Here is a 20,370-nt window from a genome sequence, read left to right on the forward strand (position 1 = left end):
TACATACATACAAACAGACAGGCACACACATACACATAGACACATACATACAGACACACACAGACACACACATATACAAAATATTTTAGTCACCCTCCGGTTTCCTACCTTTTGGGTGCAGGAGGGTGACATTCCCTGGGATCCAGTGGTGGCTGAGGTTGGTGGGAGTCAGAGTTCCCACTCTGACTTCCTCTTCTTTCCGCGCGGGCTCTCTCTGATAGCTGGGAGGAGTGACCAGGGCAGTCACTTCCTCCGAGCAGTGATCTCATCACAGGGGGCCCGGTCGCGCTGTTAAAGTGCCCAGCGCTCATCAGGCCCCCTGAAAATCCATCTCCATCGGGTTGCCCTAACAGCATGGGCCACCAGAATGGACCCCTTGAACGGCGGCCCTGGTGGTGTCAAATTGTGCAAGCATAGTATGCATTACTAATAGATATGTTACAAGACAAATTAAATGAATGTTATAGTTAGGCTGTTGGTGTCTAATTTCAATTTCAATGTACAAAATTTGGGTTAAGATCACTGCGCTACATATTAAGCTGTTCCCCTGTTACCGTTTATTCTCATTCACAAATGTTAAAGTCATCCTCCGATCATAATATAAGAATAGATTTGCTTTGTGTTTAATTGTTCACCACTCAGCAGTGTAGCATTGCCTCCTACGACCACATGTAGCGGCTGTCACTCTAACAACCAGAGGGGGGTTTCCTGATTTCGGTCCTGTAGGACCAATGTTCGGGTCTAAACGCTCTGCATGAAGATGGAGAACACTCCCCATGACTCAATGCATCTTTATGAGGAGATACTGGTTGGCACAGAGAGACGATTGCCACACATGCGGACTAGCCCACAGATGCTTTACTGTGGAGAAAAATTAGATTAGCTGAGATCATCAGTACTGATGATCTCAGCCAGAGGAGAAGTGGCAGCTGTTGCAAGACCAACACTGACATGATAAAAAGTAAGTACATTTCATAAGATTATTTCTCCTGGGGGGCCCAATAATCTAACTTGGTAGTACAACACTCTAATGTTCTGAACATATGTTTATATTCCTAACGTTAACAGTAAACGTTAAAGTGCAAGTTTGATATCTTGAAATGGAAGGACATCTAGTGGTATATTTTGTAACCAGTCACTTAATCTGTGTTTTACTTTTCAAGCTAGTTATTGTATGTGTGAGTGGCTACATTTTGCTGAACATTCTGAAGTTTATGGTTGATTTATTTATTTTATTCATGTCTTTCCTCTCAGATTACTGAAAGACAAATAGAATGTTAAAACTTTGCTTACTATATCTCATGGCTGGCAGGTGCCTCTGTGTGACCTGGTAGATGATGTTATCAGGGGGGTAGAGATCCAGTTTTCCCTGTGTAAGAGAGCTTGGATCATATTGCTATGGGGAGAGTGGCACGCTATGACCGTGGTTAGATACCGGTCTGCAAATTTGAAAGTAACTTTCATTTTGGACTGAGTGGAATTATTGAAAGAATTAATATAAGGTTGCCACGTAATAAAGAATAATTTTTTGTTAAAGTTCATTTATTGAGCAAGGCTTCTATCTAGTCCATGTGAAAACGGAAGACAGCTTTGTGGTTAGTAGATAGATTAAGTGAGGGGGAAGGGTCAATCCATTGGTGTAGTGTGCTTTTCCATGCTGCAGTTAGGATCATGTGGGTCAGTCTAGAAACCCGGCATGAATCCTGCATCCCCACCCCCAATGCAGCCAGTGCTGGAGAGATGTGAAAAGATTTGCCTGTTATTCTTGTTATGGACTCTGCTACAGAACGTTTACATTTTCACACATCCCCAGAAGCAATAATAAAAATCTGCTCTGTCCGTCCCACACTTTAGACAGTTGGCTAAATCACTTTGTTTTAGTAGAAATGTTTTTGAGGGGAGTTATCTTTAGGTAGGAGGCTGATGGAAGAATTTTAAGTAGTTTAACAGTTGTACTTATGAGAGTTTCATGTGTAATGTTGGAAAATATGTTGTCTACTGTAAAATACCTTATTGTGTAGTCGTGTGGTCTAAGTTAGGTCCAATGTGTGGGTAAAATGAGGTTATAGAATATGATGAGGTAGTGGCTTGTGTTAGCGGAAGATCTTTTGAGTGGGCCAGTCCTCCGAGCCAAGTTGCGTTAGTGGAAGATCTTTTGAGTGGGCCCAGTCCTCCGAGCCAAGGTTAACAATATCTGTAACAATAAAAGGAGTAAATAGTAGTGCAGACAAAGACTAATTTGGCAATGGATTAAGTAAAGAATGGATATATTCACATACAGTCAGGTCCATAAATATTGGGACATCAACACAATTCTAATCTTTTTGGCTCTATACACCACCACAATTGATTTGACATGAAATGAACAAGATGTGCTTTAACTGCAGACTTTCAGCTTTAATTTGAGGGTATTTACATCCAAATCAGTTGAACGGTGTAGGAATTACAACAGTTTGTATATGTGCCTCCCACTTTTCAAGGGACCAAAAGTAATGGGACAATTGGCTGCTCAGCTATTCCATGTCCAGGTGTGTGGTATTCCCTCATTATCCCATTTACAAGGAGCAGATAAAAGGTCCAGAGTTCATTTCAAGTGTGCTATTTGCATTTGGAATCTGTTGCTGTCAACTCTCGATATGAGATTCAAAGAGCTGTCACTATCAGTGAAACAAGCTATCATTAGGCTGAAAAAAACAAAACAAACCCATCAGAGAGATAGCAAAAACATTAGGTGTGGACAAATCAACTGTTTGGAACATCCTTAAAAAGAAAGAACGCACTGGTGAGCTCAGCAACACCAAAAGACCCGGAAGACCACGGAAAACAACTGTGTTGGATGACCGACGAATTCTTTCCCTAGTGAAGAAAACACCCTTCACAACAGTTGGCCAGATCAAGAACACTCTCCAGGAGGTAGGTGTATGTGTGTCAAAGTCAACAATCAAGAGAAGACTTCACCAGAGTGAATACAGAGGGTTCACCACAAGATGTAAACCATTGGTGAGCCTCAAAAACAGGAAGGCCAGCTTAGAGTTTGCCAAACAACATCTAAAAAAGCCATCACAGTTCTGGAACAACATCCTATGGACAGATGAGACCAAGATCAACTTGTACCAGAGTGATGGGAAGATAAGAGTATGGAGAAGGAAAGGAACTGCTCATGATCCAAAGAATACCACCTCATCAGTGAAGCATGGTGGTGGTAGTGTCATGGCGTGGGCATGTATGGCTGCCAATGGAACTGGTTCTCTTGTATTTATTGATGATGTGACTGCTGACAAAAGCAGGGTGAATTCTGAAGTGTTTCGGGCAATAATATCTGCTCATATTCAGCCAAATGCTTCAGAACTCATTGGACGGCGCTTCACAGTGCAGATGGACAATGACCCGAAGCATACTGCAAAAGCAACCAAAGATTTTTTTAAGGTAAAGAAGTGGAATGTTATGCAATGGCCAAGTCAATCACCTGACCTGAATCCGATTGAGCATGTATTTCACTTGATGAAGACAAAACTGAAGGGAAAATGCCCCAAGAACAAGCAGGAACTGAAGACAGTTGCCGTAGAGGACTGGCAGAGCATCACCAGGAATGAAACCCAGCGTCTGGTGATGTTTATGCGTTCCAGACTTCAGGATGTAATTGACTGCAAAGGATTTGCAACCATGTATTAAAGGACCACTATAGGCACCCAGACCACTTCAGCTTAATGAAGTGGTCTGGGTGCCTGGTCCAGCTAGGTTTAACCCTTTTTTCTATAAACATAGCAGTTTCAGAGACACCCATGGCATAGCGAGTAGTGGCATTCGGGAGATTTTATTCTCCCTTATGTTAATAGGGGGGTCATATTAAACCCCATTGAGTGAGGGAGGACATGGGGGGCTTAGGAAGTGGCGGGGAGCACTGCTCACTGACGCTTCTATTTTTACATATTACAAGAAGGGAGCTGCAAGCTGGTAGCTCCCTCCTTGTAATAAACTAAATGAACTGAAACAAAAATGTAATGCATTCAGCATTTGCCGTTTCGTATATAATTCGTATGTAGGACTTTCGTTTAGGTTATAGTAAACGAATACGGAAAAGTCTGAAAATTCGGATAAAATCATATTCATCCTAAAACAAATGGATATGTCTACTGGACAGGTTACTTTGGACTAAAGGGTACTGAGGCTATAAAGGAGGTTACAGACAGCAAGGCAAGCCAGGAGACTCAATCAAGGAACTATTCAAGACAAGAGTAAGCTTTAGATAGGCAGTACTTGATTATAACAACATGACAAAGTTAAAGGAACTCTCCAGTGCCAGGAAAACAATCAGTTTTCCTGGCACTGCAGGTCCCCTCTCCCTCCCACCTCCCATCCCTGGTTGCTGGAGGGGTGAAAACTCAGCCGCCGCTCCTCCCCTTCATTATGTCAGCCGGCGGAGGAGACTGATCCCGCCCACCGGCTGGGGAGACCTAATGTGCATGTGCGGCAATGCCACGCATGCGCATTAGATCTCTCCATAGAAAAGCATTGAAAATGCTTTTCAATGCTTTCCTATGGGAATTTTTTGCGACGCTGGAGGTCCTCACACAGCGTGAGGACGTCCAGCGACGCTATAGCACATATAATCTGTGCTATGATCCCGGAAGTGCCCTCTAGTGGCTGTCTATTAGACAGCCACTAGGGGAGGACTTAACCCTGCAAGGTAATTATTGCAGTTTATGATAACTGCAATAATTACAGTTACAGGGTTAAGGGTAGTGGGACTTGGCACCCAGACCACTCCAATGGGCAGAAGTGGTCTGGGTGCCTGGAGTGTCCCTTTAAGCATTCAATCATTACATTACTGAATAACGAATACGAGGTTAAGTTAACCCTTACTTAGGGCATTTCTGACATATATACATGAACTAATCAGTGTATTTTATTCCAGGGGATCTCTAAGTATACTAATTGTGTTCCTTGGGACAATTCCCTGAACTTTGCAAGTCTATTAAGTAATCGTTAACAGTAATAGACAATAATATAATTGTATAATCTTATTTATACACTTGTATTTTATGTAACTCACATGACATATGTAGTATCTGTCAACTGACAAGGTAATATACTCATAAAGATTACATAAAAGACAACATTATTCACCTTATCATATAGGAATGGTTATATGAAATAAATTTTCCATAGAAAATATATCCGCATCTTAGTAAATCACACCTGCCCGAAAATTCCTACTAGTCAATACATAAGTGTCTTCATAATAATAATAGCTGTAGGTTCCTTCATGTTTTTATTTCATGTCCAGATAACCATATCTAGTGATGTTTTTTGTTCTGTTAATTTTCAGGGAAAGGAACTTATTGCCACTCGTGTTGGGATCATCCAATACAGCCACGAAGGGAAACATGAACTCCTGTCAATGGACGACCCTAAGATTAAAACACTGGCTGAGTTTAAAAGGTAAGATCTTTTAGAACTCTAAACATGCGTGTTCTGCAAACTTATGAGCATCTTATGAGCATGAGCAAGATTCACACAGTTTATTACATGATTTGATTGCATGGCCTTAACCCACTGAATCATTTTGAAAGGATCGGTCCCAGATATTTGTTCTGGCAACAATTCAAACCTACCAACGTTTTCTGACCCTCAGTGCTGCTTTGCTGCATGTTTTCCACAGGTTTATATCAAATATCAAAACTTTTGTGCCACATATTTTATGCAATCAAACTCATAACATTAACTTGCAAATACCCTGATACCCCTTAAATAAAAAAAAAAGAAATTTTACATTCTACATTCTCAGGGCCAGATTAACAGCCCAGTGGGCCGGGTGCTGACAATTATGATGGGCCTAATTACAGAATCTTATCGACCTAAAACACTCCCAAGTGCCATGTATCTGATGGAGATGGTGCTTGAGGGAAAGAAAACAGCAGCTTTAAGAAAACACATACGCTATGCTAATCTCTCTCTAATTTATGTTTTCATCTTTCAAGTAAATCCATAACCCCTAACAGCAGTGTCCAGTCAAGCAGGAAGTCAATGGGTGCGGTAAAAGGGTGTGCCATTGACACAAATCCCGTAACCTGCCAAAAGAGGCGAACATGCCCAAAAAGAGGGCATGTCTGCCCAAAGAATAGGAAGGCTAGCCTGGCATGATGGCAGGTCAGGCTGCCTGCCAATCATGCAAGCTGGCCAACTAAGGGCATAGTATGCAGACAGCACACTGAGCTTGGCATAAATGCGTCTTATGATGCGCTCGCTCAACGCTTTCTAAGGACTGTCCCCTAGCAGTCGCTGGTCCACTTGTCTCTTTACCTTCTTACTAGCAGGCAGCTCTTGGTATATAGTCTGGGACAGAGAAAAGCTGTATGTAGTGAGTGTAGAAGAAAGGGAACATACAACAGTGTTAGAGAGACCAAAGTCAGCATTACCTTAACTAATTTCATCGTCAGCCAGTCCACACAAGTTTTGTTCCCATACATCCCTCTTAAGTTTACATACTTAAGCAACAGTATGTGAAAAGTAGTTAGGGTTGCTACCTTTCATGGAAAAACATACCGGCCTTACTAATTCGCATAACTAATTATGTATGGGTGACATCACATGAAAGGAGTGACATAAGAGAAAATGCTATAAAATCACCAAAAAACGACTTGGTTTAATTCTGCTGTATAGTCTCCCACTGTCCCAGTGTCCCCATGTCTCTCAGTACCCCCATGTCTCCCAGTGCCCTCATGACTCAGTGTCCCCATTTGTCGATTACCCCAGGTCTCAGTGTCCCTTTATATCAGTGTCTCAGTGCACCATGTCTCCCAGTGTCCCCTAGTCTCCCAGTGTTCCCAGGTCTCCCAGTGACCCTATGTATCACAGTGTCTCAATGCCCTATGTCTCCCTGTGTCCCCCAGTATTCCCATATGTCTATGTCCCCATGTCTCCCAGGGTCACCATGTCACTTTAACATGCCCTCTTATTTGCATTTTGTACCGGTGTGGTTTTCTTCCCCGAAACGCAGTGTAACACTATCTGCTCTAGTCATAAAAGCATTTGTATTGCCAGTATGACTGCAATATCGGCACTGGCAAGGGCGGCCTCAAATACTGGCTGTGCCAATAAAATAAAAGCCAGGTGGAAACCCTAAGAGTAGTGTGTAAAAAAAAAAAAAAATATATATATATATATTTTTTTTTTTTTTAAATCAATGGGCCTATTTCATGGGCCTGGGCCTCGAGCTGCAGCTCCATCAGCCCCTATGTTAATCCGGCCCTGTGCATTCTAACAAATCATGGGCAGGCATGCTACACACCTTAAATAATACATGAAGTCTGAAGAAACATTTTTATTTGCCTCTTCTAATTATCTCTGCCCTAATTTGGGTCTAGGTTTGCGTATTACTGACCTCTACTTATCATTTGCATTTTTGTATTTTTATGTTAGAGGCTTATATTTTCTCCTTTAATATGCCCTCTTGTTTGCGTTTTGTACCTGTGTTGTTTTCTTCCCCGAAACGCAATGTAACACTATCTGCACTATTCATAAAAGCGTTGATTTCTGGGAATTCAAAATTAATTAAAAGGGAATATCATATTTTAGTCCAGAATAGCATACTGAAAACATCCTCAGCTTACTGGTAAATATTTTAGTTTACTAGTGTGATTGACCCCGGTGTATTGGAAAGAGAAAGCGAACACATTTAGAAATACTATAAAGTATATATTTTTTAAAGGACGTTGAAGACTAGACTAGCCTTTCTAATTATTCAATTTATTTTATCTTCCTGCCTTAGCTAATTGACACCGTAGTGCTTAATACTAGCTTGCGTCTGTATGAGCCACTGTCCCTGTAACCACATTTACAAAATGTCTATATTTAATATCATATATGTTTAATATCAGAAGCTTGAAAAAGACTCAGTGGGGTCAAAATGTCAATAATTATTGTAGTTATCTTATTTTAGAATAGACTTTTTTTGTAATTCTTTATTTTTATTTGGGATGTGCATAGAATAACAATGGGCTTGCTCAGCCTCAACAGCTGTTGCAAGCATATCTTTGACAGGTATTATAAACAAGATATGGTATAAACAGTAACTTTTCCATTTTCGGTCTATGGTAGCAGGAGAAAATACATAGTGATAAGACAACATGATTAGAGGGACCCTGCTATGCTGGCTCTCTGTGGTAATCCCATAATCTGAAGTGGGTGACTGCGGCACATGTAGGCAGACTTTCAAGGTATTGTGGTCTTACATATACAAGCTTGGGCTTATGGCAGGGTAGTGTCAGTGGGGTCGCTGATGGGATGGTACCGCCCCAGTCGTAGATAACTCTATTAGGTCTTACTAGTGTTGGGCATGTCGGTGGGTGTATGGGCTGTCGCTATGGTGTAACCCGATTCAGGCTCTGACGTGGCCGGTGGAAAAACACATCCCAACGAAAATAGGAAAGATGTGTTGGAGTGAATCATAATTAACGGCAAACATTCTATCCCTGTATGCCCCCATATAGCGCATATGTTTAGATGTTTGGGTATCTAGGCTCCTAGTATGCCCGTTTGTGACCTGCCAACTGACCTGTAAGAAAAGACAGCCCGTATCCCAGCTTTATAAGTAAGTGAGTGTCGGTATATCCGGCTGGGCTTTGGGGAGCTGCTATCGGTTTGTGGGTCTCGTGTGCTAGCGCGTTTGTTTTATATGAACTAGAGCTGTACATTTTCTCTAGCCATCAGATTATCTTGGGTCGGTGGCAGGTGAGATGCGTCAGGGAATGCAAGATCGGGGGCAGAGGTAGGTGTACATTGCTCAGCCCGGCTCTATACGTTGTTGAGAAGTCGTGAGTTAGGTAACAGTGCAAGTGGGGCTGTGGTTGTGAGTGAGATAGCGCCGCACTTCTATAGTCAGCTTGATTGTATCAAGTGGAGTCAGCGAAACCTGTGATTCCGCCTAGGGTATGGCTGATACCCCACACCCTGCTGGACCCGTCAGCCCTTTCTTGTATAACACAATACTGTCCCCAAGAGAATCTTAAAACATAAAACACAGTGTTACCACAACATTCTCCTTTGGGTCGGCGCAATGGCAAACAGTAGGAGTCATTTGGTGTAGGTCCTGGAATGTTAAAGATAGGTATCGTCCCAGGTACATCAGAATTCCGACTGGAGGTGTACCGTATTAACAATTCGAGCAATACACAGAGTGTGCTGTATGTCTTGGTATGTCCCAGAGGGTTTTTGGTATCACCAGCCCTCCGTCATTCGAGCCGGTCTATGGTAGGTTCAGCATTTTTTACTTTTTATGTGCAGTTCCCGCCTCAGTAATCCGTCTCCGTGCCGGGCTGGCTCCTTCAGTCGCCGGTGTTGTCCGCTGTTGTTACACAGGAGGCCTGCTGCGCCAACTGAAGTGCCTTCAGGAATCTGGCTGGTCTTCCTGCACTGATAGGGTCAGGACAGTATTTCCCCGCTGTACCACAAGAGTGCCCGATGCTCCCCATCTGTATCGGATCCCGTTGTCTCGTAGTACCCTCATTACGGGCATGAACCTCTGCCTTTCTAGAAGGACGTTGAAGGGTAAGTCATCATACACCGGGACTGAGCAGCCTTCTACCCTGATGTCAGGGGTGCTCCTTGCTCGGGCCAGGATTGCAGATTTGATTGAAATGTCCCGGGTGACAGCTATGATGTCCCTGGGTGCATCCGCAGGGGCCGTTGTGGCCTTCCGTATTCGGAATGCGGTCGTGATGGGCACGGCTCCTGCTGCAGTTCGCACTCCCAGTGCCATTGCCATTTCATTGGCAAAATCTAGGATAGTCTCTGTGCCCACTCTTTTGGGTATCCCGCGGATCCGTACGTTTTTCTTGCGCTGCCGTGCTTCCATTGATGTGACCGCACGGGTGAGTCTCTGAATTTGTTGGGACATGGTCTCTATTTGGGCCCGAGTCTCCATGAGCTCTTGCTCCCTCTTTTCTTCTCTAGTTTCCCCCCTAGCAACCCGTGCAGTGAGACCGTCGACCTCGGTGCGCATGCCAGCCAGATCGGGCTTCCATACCTTTTGAAGATCTATCAACAATTTTTTAATATCCCCTTTGTGTGGAGGGTGAGGTGTCGGAGTCGGACTCTTCGCTCCCATAAACCTTGCTCAAGACTCAAGACAGACTTTTATTTAAGTTATATAACCATTCACCTAGAGACCTGTCTACACCAGAGGATGAGAACAATGATATACAATCATTCCTGGAGGACCTGGGATTACCAAAATTTAACACAGAAGCGGTCAATCTTCTGGGCGGTACAATTACCAAAGAAGAAATTGACAATGCCATATCGGGCCTGAAAAGTAATAAAACTTGGGGGCCTGACGGCTTCGATGGGGGATGCTATAAAACCTTTAGGGAGGAACTTATACCTAGACTGGAACTCCTGTTTAATGATTTCTTGGAGGGAGGACTACCGGAGAGGGAGATGTCCCTAGCAAATATTGTGCTCCTGCCAAAGTCGGGCAAAAAAACCCAATCCCACTAAAACTATAAAGCGATATCACTCATCAATCACGACAGCTATAATTTTGGCAGATAGATTAAATCCATTCTTAACAAAATTGATACATGCTGACCAGGTTGGATTCCTCCTAGGACGGCAATTAATCGAGAACACCCATAGGAATATAGATCTAATCTGACGCCTGGTCAGCACGAAAAACACCCACCCTAGTGGTCTCTATCGATGCTAAAAAAAAGCATTCGATAGAGTCAAATGGCCATATCTCTTTAGCCTCTCCATCTTTTTAGGACTCCCGAATACCTATATAACCGCAATCAAAGCGATGTATCATAACGTGACTGCACAAGTGAAAATAGTAGGAGCAAGACCTCTAGGCTAGGCAACGGGGCAAGACAGGGATGCCCTTTATCCTCACTCTTATTTATTTTGTTGCTAGAGCCCCTTCTGCAGGCTCGGTGTAAACACCCCTACATCTAGGGGATAGATGTAGGAGTACAGAAATGTCTGGTATCCGCGCACGTGGACTACGTGCTCCTGACAGTTACGAACCCAAGTACATCAATAAAGGCACTGACAGAAGTACTTACTCGATACAGATCTTTCTCAATGTATAGAGCAAACATGGAAATCCATTGCACTCCCAATAGGTATGTCTGCGCCAGACTCGGCATCGATTCACATGTCACGCAATCGCCAAATAGCACATAGTTCTATACTTAGGGGTTCATTCAATGGCAGACCCTTCTAAATTATACGAGTTAAATTACTCCCCTTTAATGAAAACCCTTATACGGGATATTAAGTGAATGGATAGACAAACCCATCTCGTGGATTGGCTAAATCCACCCTTTTAAAATGAATATCCTACCACGCATATTATTTCTATTCCAGGCCCTCCCCCATCCCTGTGACTAAATCAGATCTAGTGCCCCTACAAAAGCCATCAGCTCTTTTATATGGCAAAATAAGCAACCTTGGATCGTTTATCGCCCTAAATCGAGGGATGTATTGGGACTGCCGCATCTCTATTTCTATTATATAGCTTGCACAAATTGTGATGTGGCATGTTCCCTTAGAGGAAAGGAGATGGGTAGACCGTGAGACACTTTTGGCGGGGGCAGATCTACCCCAATTTTTCATGTGGGTCCCCAAAGAAAATAGACCGATTCTATGAACGTCATGCCCAGCAATACTAAATTCGATAAGAATCAGGGGTAAAGCGGCCATTAAATATAAATTAGCGTCCTCCCCATCACCTCTAATTCCCCTTTGGAGAAATAGGGCATTCCCCCCAGGTATGGCAGCAAGAGACTTCCAAAACTTGGAGAGAGTAGGCTTACAGATAATTCATCATATGTACGTTGATAGAAATAGAATACAATTTGAAGAATTAAAACAAAGGGCCCACCTTACAACAACCAATTTGTTTTGGTACTTACAACTAAAGGATTTTGCAAATAAAGCACACATAAGAGAAACTGCTCACTAAGCAATGTCTTTCTTTGAGAGTGTCTGAATGAGTCTATACAATCAGGCTTAATCACTATTTTGTATGCTCCTCTAAGCTCCAAAACAAACGAATGGGGGTCTTATGGGAAATATTAGAAGGTGTAGAATGTCAAGCAGACTTAGGGGAAATATTAGAAGGTGTAGAATGGCAAGACATATGGAAAGCCAATAATGCAGTGTCCATATGCATGTCATTACAGGAACAATTGTTTAAAACTATGTTCAGGTGATATACTACCCCCATAAAATTTATAGAATTAAAAAAAAATCGCCAACGGATACATGTTGGAGAGGATGTGGCCATACGGGTTCATATGTCCACATATGGTGGAAACGCCCTTAAGTTCAACTGTATTGGAAAAGAATACAGGAACTGATGGGTCAAATTTTTCAATAAAAAACAGACTTCAACCCATGGGTATATTTATTAAAGAGACCTTTAGAGGGCTGGACCAAGCACGAACAATTGTAACTACACAAGGTTACCTTAGCTGCTACTAGGGTGTTAGCCCAATCATGGTTTAAAGCTGAAATCCCCCCTACTCCGGTAGTATTGGCTAAAATACAAAATACATATATGATGGACAACCTGACCGCTAGGGTCAGAGGATCCATGAAGAAATTCGAGAAAATCTCTGAACCCTGGTTGAGCTGCAGTTTAGCAGACTAGATAGGGGGACAGTACCTGTTGTACTCAAAGTTAAAATACTTTATTAAGAAAAAAAAAAGGGAAAAGTACAATGATATAAGATGACTCTCAACTTGGGACATAGTCTGAGACCGCAAAGACCATAAATACCCACTTAGGGCTGTCCTCTCCTGCCGCCCAGCCACTCGTGGCTCCCCGGTGACATACCTATACTATCTACTCTTCTTCTTTCTCCTATACTCTACCTTTCCTTTTCCTTTTCTTTATTTGCTCCTTCCTTCCATCTCTTAAGATAGAAAAAATCAATGACTTGCTCATCTCCATTGGTCCCTTAATATTATGTTGTGAGTTCATGGAGTTTGCACTTCCTATCCAACCACAAGATACACTACCTGCAGCACCAACAGATGTAGCATTAAATTTAACAGCTTCTATTCGTTTATATGTAATCCACAATATATCTAAACCATAAAATTGTGACATGTTTTTGACAGGGGTATTCCCTGAAGGATTGTTCACATACTATTCTTGAGTTGTACTAATAAGGCATATATTTATCAACACAGATACTGTACAAAAATTCTCAAATGTTTTATGTGATGTTAATGTCATGACTGTCACTCAAAAATAAAGAATTGGATAAAAAAATTTAATTACATGATAATTGTTATATAGAAAAAGTACATCAATTACATTTGCCTTGTGTGGAATAGTACTAAAGCTTTGTTTCACAAACTTGTAGCAACATTGAAAGTAAACATACTAAACTTAAAGAGATTAATGAGCTTCCCACAATTAGCCCTACATCTCTTAACTTCCTCTACTTGTGAACTTCATGGAATAAAGAGTAACATGTGGCCATAACTCTTTACCCTAAACCTGTAGCGGAGCTTTCTGTACCCCAGCTGGGTACCTCCACCAGAGGGGTTGCTTCCTTCCTGTACCAGGGGAATTGGATAGGGAACTAGCTCTCTTAGTCCTTACAAGGACGTTCCCCGTGTCATCTCCCTGCAAGCTGGAACAGTAACCAGACAACACACAGTTCTGGAGGTTAAAGCACTGTGGCAGTCTTTATTTGGAACACGCAGCTTTTATGCACAGACCGCTCTGGGAGATCCCAACAGTACACAGGGACACACCTTAAAACACATTACATACAGGGGGGATAAACATTGGGGCTACAGGGTTAAAACATACATAGCTAGATAGTCCCAGGTTCCATGTGGGATCCCTGCAAATAGCGGGGCTATCGGATGTACAGAGCATGAGATATCAGCGTCTAAAGTCTGGGGCTCGAGCCTCTGTACATCCCCGAAATTAGTTCCATGGAGTTGCTTGGTTTAGTCCGGTGAATTCAAACTTGGCACCTAAACCAAGCAACAACCAATCAGCTAAAAGGGCACGAACCAAATCGTGCCAATCAGCATTCGGCGAAGGAGAGGAGTTTCGCCGCCCAATCCGAACAAAGGGCGTGAAACTAGATTGCACCAATCGGCGCTCGGAGAAGGAGAGGAGTTTTGCCGACCAATCAGGAGAAAGGGCGCAAAACCCAGTTTGAACAAGCGCTCCTTCCCGGATTGGTCACCTGCGCCCGCAGTGACCAATCAGCGCTCACTTGTGCAGACCAACCAGGATGACCATTTAAATGGGCGCTTCTTCTCCCATTGGTCGGCACGGACTTCCATGCGGCCAGCAGGACTGCGGCCATGAGACCGACTCACAGCTCCAGAGATTCCCTGCTGGTGCACGTCCCTCTCTCCGGTGGATATGCCTGCACTCTCCTGGGCGGCTACGAGCCTAGCCTCATAGTTCCCAGGTGTGTGGGGGGAGGGGGGGGAATCAGTGACTATAGATCCGTTGGAAGCAGGTAGAATGATCCCTGACATGGGGACCGGAGACCGTGTGCGTATGCCAGTTCGGGAAACGAATGATGCCCTTGGTTGGCATTTGGTTATACAAACCGGCGGCCACTCAGGGGAAGCATGCTACGCTTGTTTCCCTTGCGGTCTGTGGTTTTGAACGTTCTAAATATACATTCTGAATGAGGTGTCAGGGTGGTCCCTGTTCATATGAGCTCTCCCAAACGGGGAGCAGGTAAAACACACAAATACATCACAATTTACATGGGGAAACACAGAATACAAGGGGAAATAAGCATTGGGGACACGAATTACAAGGGCAAAACATATGAATATTCAGTGGGCATGGCACTTAGTGGCAGTGGCCCGCTACAAAACCCTACCTTAAACAGTTGCAAGAATCTAACTTAGACACAAGACACAACCTAAAGAAAAGTATTTTCCAGACTAGAACCATAAATACCACTTTGTTACACACTAGTTTACCTGAAATTTACAAATGTTGAACCTGTAAAGCATACAAGTATATTGCTAAAAACTCCAATACCTTTTCATATAGCCACAATGTAATTACCTTATGTCCCATTAATATACGAATCCTAGAACATGTTCACTCCATGAGGAGAGAGGGAGAAATACTCCCATATCTACACAATTTCATGCTTATGATAATGTCTTCTCTGTAAGCCTCCAATTCCAGTGAAAATTGGCCCAAGGAATGGAGACCTGGATACAAAAACATGAATGTTTTTGGATTTATTTTGATCTATTTGGTACTAGTAGATTAGCAACAATGAAATGCACCAGCGCATATCATGGGTTCCAGTGACGTGAGAGGTGCATTCCATGCAGAGAGAACCGGATCCGGAAGAGAAAAGCCGGCGGGCATTTAAAAAGATGCCGAAATATTTCCTGACTAAGGAAGCCCCTATAGGGCGAAACGTTTCCAGAGGTCAGTTAAGGCATAAGCTTCGGACTGATGGAACCTTTACTTTTTTTATACTTTTTTTTCCATAATCTTTATTAAAGTTTTTTCTTTTTTCAACATTGAATCGACATACAAATATACAGCATTCATAAACATACTATTCTTTTTCTTTTCTAATTCTCTCTTCTTTTTCTCCCTCTTTAGATTTACACAACAAAAACACAACATTTAGCATACATTCATTTTATTGCCGTTGGGAGAGTAGAGAGGGACTTGGAGTTTACATAAATATTCTTCTTCTAATGCCTGTATAGTACTTTTTTATAGGTTAGTATAGTTTTAGTTAATATAGTTATTACAATTATATTTTGTATTTTAGTTGACCTTTGATAACCATTGATCCCATATATAATTTTTTTTTTTTTTTTGGTAATTTAATATAGTTAAACTAATTTCTCTTTCCATTTGGATTTAATATATTAATTAGGTATTTGCTTTGTTCCAAGTAGGTTTGTTGTGAGATTTCCAATTTTGAGCTATAGTTAATTTTACAGCTATTATCATATGAGTAAGCAGGGCCGCCATCAGAAATATTGAGGCCCCCTAACACAGCTCAAGGTCTGGGCCCCCCTTCAAGCCCGCCCACAGGGCCCGCCTCTAAATCCCGCCCACAGGAATACACACACACTAATATATACAATTACTGAAACAGACATACACACATGCATAGGGAGATACTGACACACATACATATACATGCAGACATACATACTGACAAACATACATATACATACACATACTGATATATACATACATACATAGAAACATAGAAACATAGAATGTGACGGCAGATAAGAACCATTCGGCCCATCTAGTCTGCCCAGTTTTCAAAATACTTTCATTAGTCCCTGGCATTATCTTATAGTTAGGATAGCCTTATGCCTATCCCACGCATGCTTAAACTCCTTTACTGTGTTAACCTCTACCACTTCAGCTGGAAGGCTATTCCATGCATCCACTACCCTCTCAATAAAGTAATACTTCCTGATATTATTTTTAAACCTTTGTCCTTCTAATTTTAGACTATGTCCTCTGGTTGTGGTAGTTTTTCTTCTTTTAAATATAGTCTCCTCCTTTACTGTGTTGATTCCCTTTATGTATTTAAATGTTTCTATCATATCCCCCCTGTCTCGTCTTTCCACCAAGCTATACATGTTAAGATCCTTTAACCTTTCCTGGTAAGTTTTATCCTGGAATCCATGAACCAGTTTAGAAGCCCTTCTTTGAACTCTCTATAAGGTATCAATATCCTTCTGAAGATATGGTCTCCAGTACTGTGTACAGTACTCCAAGTGAGGTCTCACCAGTGTTCTGTACAATGGCATGAGCACTTCCCTCTTTCTACTGCTAATACCTCTCCCTATACAGCCAAGCATTCTGCTAGCATTTCCTGCTGCTCTATTACATTGTCTGCCTACCTTTAAGTCCTCAGAAATAATCACCCCTAAATCCCTTTCCTCAGATGTTGAGGTTAGGACTCTATCAAATATTCTGTACTCTGCCCTTGGGTTTTTACGTCCAAGATGCATTATCTTGCACTTATCCACATTAAATGTCAGTTGCCACAACTCTGACCATTTTTCTAGTTTACCTAAATCATTTGCCATTTGGCTTATCCCTCCTGGAACATCAACCCTGTTACATATCTTAGTATCATCCGCAAAAAGACACACCTTACCATCAAGACCTTCTGCAATATCACTAATAAAAATATTAAAGAGAATGGGTCCAAGTACAGATCCCTGAGGTACCCCACTGGTGACAAGCCCAAGCTTCGAATATACTCCATTGACTACAACCCTCTGTTGCCTGTCACTCAGCCACTGCCTTACCCATTCAACAATATTGGAATCCAAACTCAAAGATTGCAGTTTATTGATAAGCCTTCTATGTGCAACAGTGTCAAAAGCCTTACTGAAATCTAGGTAAGCAATGTCTACTGCACCACCCTGATCTATAATTTTAGTTACCCAATCAAAAAAATCAATAAGATTAGTTTGGCATGATCTCCCTGAAGCCATGTTGTCTCTGATCTTGAAATCCATGTGTTTTTAGATGTTACACAATCCTATCCTTTAACATGGTTTCCATCACTTTCCCCACTACTGAAGTAAGGCTTACTGGCCTATAGTTGCCCGACTCCTCCCTATTACCTTTCTTGTGAATGGGCACAACATTCGCTAACTTCCAATCTTCTGGGACTTCTCCTGTTATCAATGATTGGTTAAATAAATCTTATACTGGTTTTGCTAGTACACCACTAAGCTCTTTTAATAGCTTTGGGTGTATTCCATCAGGTCCCATTGACTTATTTGTCTTTACTTTTGACAGTTGAAATAGAACCTCTTCCTCTGTAAACTCACGTGTAATAAATGACTCATTTATCCTTTTTTTTTAACAGAGGTCCCTTTCCTTCATTTTCAGCTGTAAATACCGAACACAAATATTCATTGAGGCAGTCAGCTAGACCCTTATCCTCATCTACATACCTTCCTTCTTTTGTTTTTAATCTACCGTAACTAATCCTTGTTTTACTTTTCTTTTCTCATTTATGTATCTAAAAAAAGTTTTGTCCCCCTTTTTTACTGACTGTGCTATTTTCTCTTCTGTGTGTGATTTGGAAGCTCTTATAACTTGCTTAGCCTCTTTCTGCCTAATCTTATAGGTCATTCTGTCTTCCTCACTCTGGGTTTTTTTATAATTACTAAATGCTAACTTTTTGTTTTTTACTATTTTGGCCACATCTGCGGAGTACCACAGTGGTTTCTTGAATTTTTTGCTTTTACTGACAAGCCTAATGCAATTTTCTGTTGCCTTCAGTAGTGCAGCTTTTAAATAATCCCATTTATTTTGTACTCCATTTAAGTTGCTCCAGTCTGACAATGACTCCTTTACACATATTCTAATTTTAGAAGTCTGTTTTTCTAAAGTCTAAAACTTTTGTTTTTGTGTGGTGTGACTCAGTCACTGTTCTTATATTAAACCACACTGACTGATGATCACTGGATCCTAAACTTTCACCTACAGTAATATCTGATACCAATTCTCCATTTGTTAACACTAAATCTAGTATGGCCTCTTTACGAGTTGGCTCCTCAACGACTTGTTTTAGAGACAATCCCAGTAGGGAGTTTAGAATATGTGTGCTTCTGGCACAAGTAGCTATTTTTGTTTTCCAATTCACATCAGGAAGATTAAAGTCACCCATGGTGATAACTTCCCCCTTCATTGTCATTTTAGCTATTTCTTCAACTAGTAGATTATCTAACTCTTCAATTTGTCCTGGGGGCCTATAAATCACACCTACACGAACTACTGTGTGATTACCAAATTCTAACGTAACCCAAATGGACTCTATGTTCGTCTCACTAACCTTTATTAGGCTAGATTTTATTCTATCCTTCACATACAGGGCCACCCCTCCCCCTTTCTTGCCTTCCCTGTCTTTTCTATATAAAGAGTACCCTGGTATTGCTATGTCCCAGTCATTTTTCTCATTATACCATGTCTCAGTAACAGCGACTAAATCTACACTATCAGTTGCCATTATTGCCACAAGTTCATGGATCTTATTCCCTAAACTGCGAGCATTTGTAGACATGACTCTAAGCTTATCATTTTTTAACACACTTGCTACAGGCACCTTCTGTCCTTGTTTTGGGGGACAATTGGATTGATGTTTTATCACCCTTTTGCCCCCCCCTCCTAGTTTAAATACATCTTAGCAAAACCTCTGAACTGCTCACTAAGAACATTTGTTCCCTTTTGAGAAAGATGCAAACCATCTTTTTTGTACAGTTTATTTCCATTCCAAACAGAGCTACCATGAGCAATAAAGCCAAATCCTTGCTCCCGACACCATTCACCAAGCCACAAGTTAAAGTCCCTAATACGCATCCGCCTGTCATTCTGAGTGTTATGCACAGGCAGAACTTCAGAGAATGACAGTGTGGAAGCAACCTGCCGTATATCATTGGCAAAACACTAAAAACTTCCTTAACCTCTGAAACCTCATTGCAAGCCAAGTCATTTGTCCCTAAATGGACAAGTACATCCAATTCCCCTTCCTGCTTTGCTTGCTTAACAATATTACAGATACGTCTCCTGTCTCTGTGAGCAGTAGCTCCGGGAAGACACCTCACAAGACCACCATTGTCCATCTCCACACCTCTTATGATGGAATCCCCCAACAACAACTGCTTTCTATTAGGCCTCATCATAGTCTTCAAGCCTCTCTGCACAACACCACTGGCCTCAATGCCTCTATCCACAACAGCACTAGCCTCAGTGCCTCTCTCCACAACACCTCTAGCCTCAGTGCCTCTCTCCACAACACCTCTAGCCTCAGTGCCTCTCTCCACAACACCTCTAGCCTCAGTGCCTCTCTGCACAACACCACTAGCCTCAGTGCCTCTCTGCACAACACCACTAGCCTCAGTGCCTCTCTGCACAACACCACTAGCCTCAGTGCCTCTCTGCACAACACCACTAGCCTCAGTGCCTCTCTGCACAACACCACTAGCCTCAGTGCCTCTCTGCACAACACCACTAGCCTCAGTGCCTCTCTGCACAACACCACTAGCCTCAGTGCCTCTCTGCACAACACCACTAGCCTCAGTGCCTCTCTGCACAACACCACTAGCCTCAGTGCCTCTCTGCACAACACCAATAGCCTCAGTGCCTGTCTCCATGACACCATTACACTCTGAAAGTGCAGAAAATGAATTATGTAGAACAACAGACTGTGCAATATGCCTTTTATCCACAACTCTAAGTCTACCAGATCCTACAGTAATCCCTCTGCCATTCCTAGTATGTCTCTGTGGCAGTGGCTTTGCAGCAGTTCCAGCCTGAGTTTGTTTACCAGATAATTTACAAATCTCAGA

The 20,370-nt window shown here is 42.2% G+C and overlaps 1 protein-coding gene across 1 annotated transcript in view; it reads left to right on the plus strand.

Annotated features, from left to right (window-relative positions):
* The window catches only part of LOC134608929 (collagen alpha-1(VI) chain-like), a 58,509-nt gene that overhangs the window by 14,785 nt on the left and 23,354 nt on the right, over nucleotides 1–20,370 (plus strand). Inside the window, exon 2 of the mRNA XM_063452182.1 lies at nucleotides 5,330–5,442. Within this exon, the coding sequence (XP_063308252.1) occupies nucleotides 5,330–5,442 (113 nt within the window). The remainder of the gene's footprint in view (nucleotides 1–5,329; nucleotides 5,443–20,370) is intronic.

The sequence above is a fragment of the Pelobates fuscus genome, chromosome 4, assembly GCF_036172605.1.
Source record: "Pelobates fuscus isolate aPelFus1 chromosome 4, aPelFus1.pri, whole genome shotgun sequence".
NCBI classification, from domain to species: domain Eukaryota; kingdom Metazoa; phylum Chordata; class Amphibia; order Anura; family Pelobatidae; genus Pelobates; species Pelobates fuscus.